General features: G+C 39.8%; 1 protein-coding gene across 1 annotated transcript in view; it reads left to right on the top strand.

Moving 5' to 3' along the window:
* Positions 1–2,567, top strand: part of LOC106874815 (probable serine/threonine-protein kinase DDB_G0278845) — a 13,364-nt gene that overhangs the window by 8,807 nt on the left and 1,990 nt on the right. Inside the window, exons 4-5 of the mRNA XM_052965911.1 lie at positions 358–416; positions 2,172–2,289. Of these exons, the coding sequence (XP_052821871.1) occupies positions 358–416; positions 2,172–2,289 (177 nt within the window). The remainder of the gene's footprint in view (positions 1–357; positions 417–2,171; positions 2,290–2,567) is intronic.

The raw sequence follows: 2,567 nt of genomic DNA on the forward strand, positions 1-2,567 counted from the left end.
TCCTAAGGTGTTTTTCAATGTTATTATTATTATTATTATTCAGGTCACTGCCTGGAATCAAACTCGGAATTTTGGGGTTAGTAGCCCGCGCTCTTAACCACTACGCCATATGCCATATGCCAAAAAAAAAGAAACACCTTAGGAATGAGAACCCAGGTTCGAAATTTCCCCCAAGACACTTGATGAAGGCTGGAGGGTATATAAGCCGAAACGTTGTGTGAACAACAAACATGATGAGGACAAATATCCATCAAATGTAAATAATGTAAATAATGTACATAATTCTTCATCTCTTAAATATAGAACTGTATAAATCAATATTAATATTTTTATTGTTATTACATTATTGATTTATAGCAATGTTTCTCAACTATTGGACCTCTTTGGTTTCTGTTTTACCCTTCTGGACTCCCATAGTCATTTGATGTTTATAAAAAACAAATCATACTGTTTAGAAGTAATACATTTCTAAATCTCTCAAAGAGATTTATGCAGTAGTGATACGATGAAGTAGTTGTATACTGTCAACTATTTCTAAATTTGAAATTAGTGAATGTGTTTCACTAGACTTATTATATGTTCACAATAGCTTGACAGGCATCTTCGACTAGCAGGTCATGCTACTCCAGACTGATGATGAGCAAAGACTCAGAAACATATCTCTGGATGCAGGCTTAGCTGGGTGCAGGTGCTTGTCTCCCCCCTTGTAAACATAAGGACAAGGAAATGTGTCAAGGCCAACAGGAAGCGGTGCAGCTTCCTAGGTCTAACCAACAGTAGTATTATTCCCTTCAGGGGACTGTCATATTAAATTGACAGTATACAATTAAATCAAACTCCCTCTCTCTCTCTCTCTCTCTCTCTCTCTCTCTCTCTCTCTCTCTCTCTCTCTCTCTCTCTCTCTCTCTCTCTCTCTCTCCAAACTTCCTTGTCCCACTGAGGTAGTCACATATCTCCTTAACAGTAAGACAGTTACCTCTGTCCCTCTCTCAGCTGAGAAGTCTATGTCTTGCAAGATTATGGTTGCTGGTGCCACATAAAAAGCTCCCAATCTACTCTGTAAAGTGGTTGGCATCAGGAAGAGCATCCAACTGTAGAAACCATGCCTAAACAGACAATTGAAGCCTGGTGGAAGGTCTCTGGCTTGCCAGGTCTTTTCAAACTGCCCAACCCATGCCAACATGGAAAACAGACATTAAACAATGATAGTGATGATCATTTAACATCCCTTTTTCCATACTGTCATGGGTCAGATGATTTGGTAGGTTTGAATGAGTGTCATGCTTCCAATATCTGCTTTGGTATGGTGTCCACAGTTGGACGCCCTCCCTAATGCCATCCACTTTATGGATTATACTGGATGTTTTTTTTTAATGGCACCAGCACTGGTGAGGTCATAATGTACAGTCAACACATGCCCCCACCCAGCCAAGTGGGGGTGTAGTATTTAAGGGATGGGAAAGAATGACAGAGGGAAGGAGGAGATGTCTTGCTGAAGATGTGAATTATGAACTTCCCCCAGCTGGGGAGAGAGAGAGAAAGAGAGAGAGAGAGAGACAGACAAACAGTCAAACAACAGACATAAGAGAGAGACCGATAGACATGAGAGAGAGAGAGACAGACAGAAATGAGGGACATACGGACATAAGAGAGAGAGTGACAGACAGACAAACAGACAGACAGACAGACATAAGAGAGAGACAGATAGACATAAGAGAGAGACAGACAGACAGAAATGAGGGACATATGGACATAAGAGAGAGAGTGACAGACAGACAGATGACAGACAGACAGATGACAGACAGACAGAGCTGGTAACGGCATACCATCAAGGTACAAGATTAATGAGACAGTGAATAGGGATCAAAGAATGGAAAAACTGGGTGAATAGGTAAGTGTAGTAGAATGTGGAAAGTGTGTGACAGATGATTAAGAGCTCTTTCTCTCCCCCTCTCTGTCTCTGTCTCTGTCTCTCTGTCTCTCTCTCTCTCTATCTCTCTCACTTTCTCTCTCTCTCTCTCTCTCTCTCTCTCTCTCTCTCTCTCTCTCTCTCTCTCTCTCTCTCTCTCTCTCTCTCTCTCTCTCTCTCTCTCTCTCTCTCTCTCTCACACACACACATTTTGGGTTTTGGTAAACATTCTTATAATTTATTTATTACGTCTTTCTTGTAGAGTCATTGCAGAGCTGTTCTGAAACAGATCTTCCACGACACAGATTTCTAAAAAGTACCAAAACCATGCAAGAACCAAAGAATGATAAAAGAGAGACAACAGCTACATCTTCTCCAATGTGAGTTCTGAAAAATTTTCAAAAACATCGATAATTTACAGGAATGTACTTGCATAGCAAGTGACCTGATCTGAGATCATGTGCTGGAACGAAAACAATTGCAGCGTGAAAGTTGTTTATAAGCCATTTAAAGCACACAAAAACTGTTAGATTCACTTCAACATTTAAATTTAATTTGCCAAAATATTTTCGTCGCTTTGAGACTGCGACCTGTTCACTAACAAAATTCCATGCTGCATTGTATATATATATATATATATTTATATATATATATATAT

This window comes from Octopus bimaculoides, chromosome 2 (assembly GCF_001194135.2).
Source record: "Octopus bimaculoides isolate UCB-OBI-ISO-001 chromosome 2, ASM119413v2, whole genome shotgun sequence".
NCBI classification, from domain to species: Eukaryota; Metazoa; Mollusca; class Cephalopoda; order Octopoda; family Octopodidae; genus Octopus; species Octopus bimaculoides.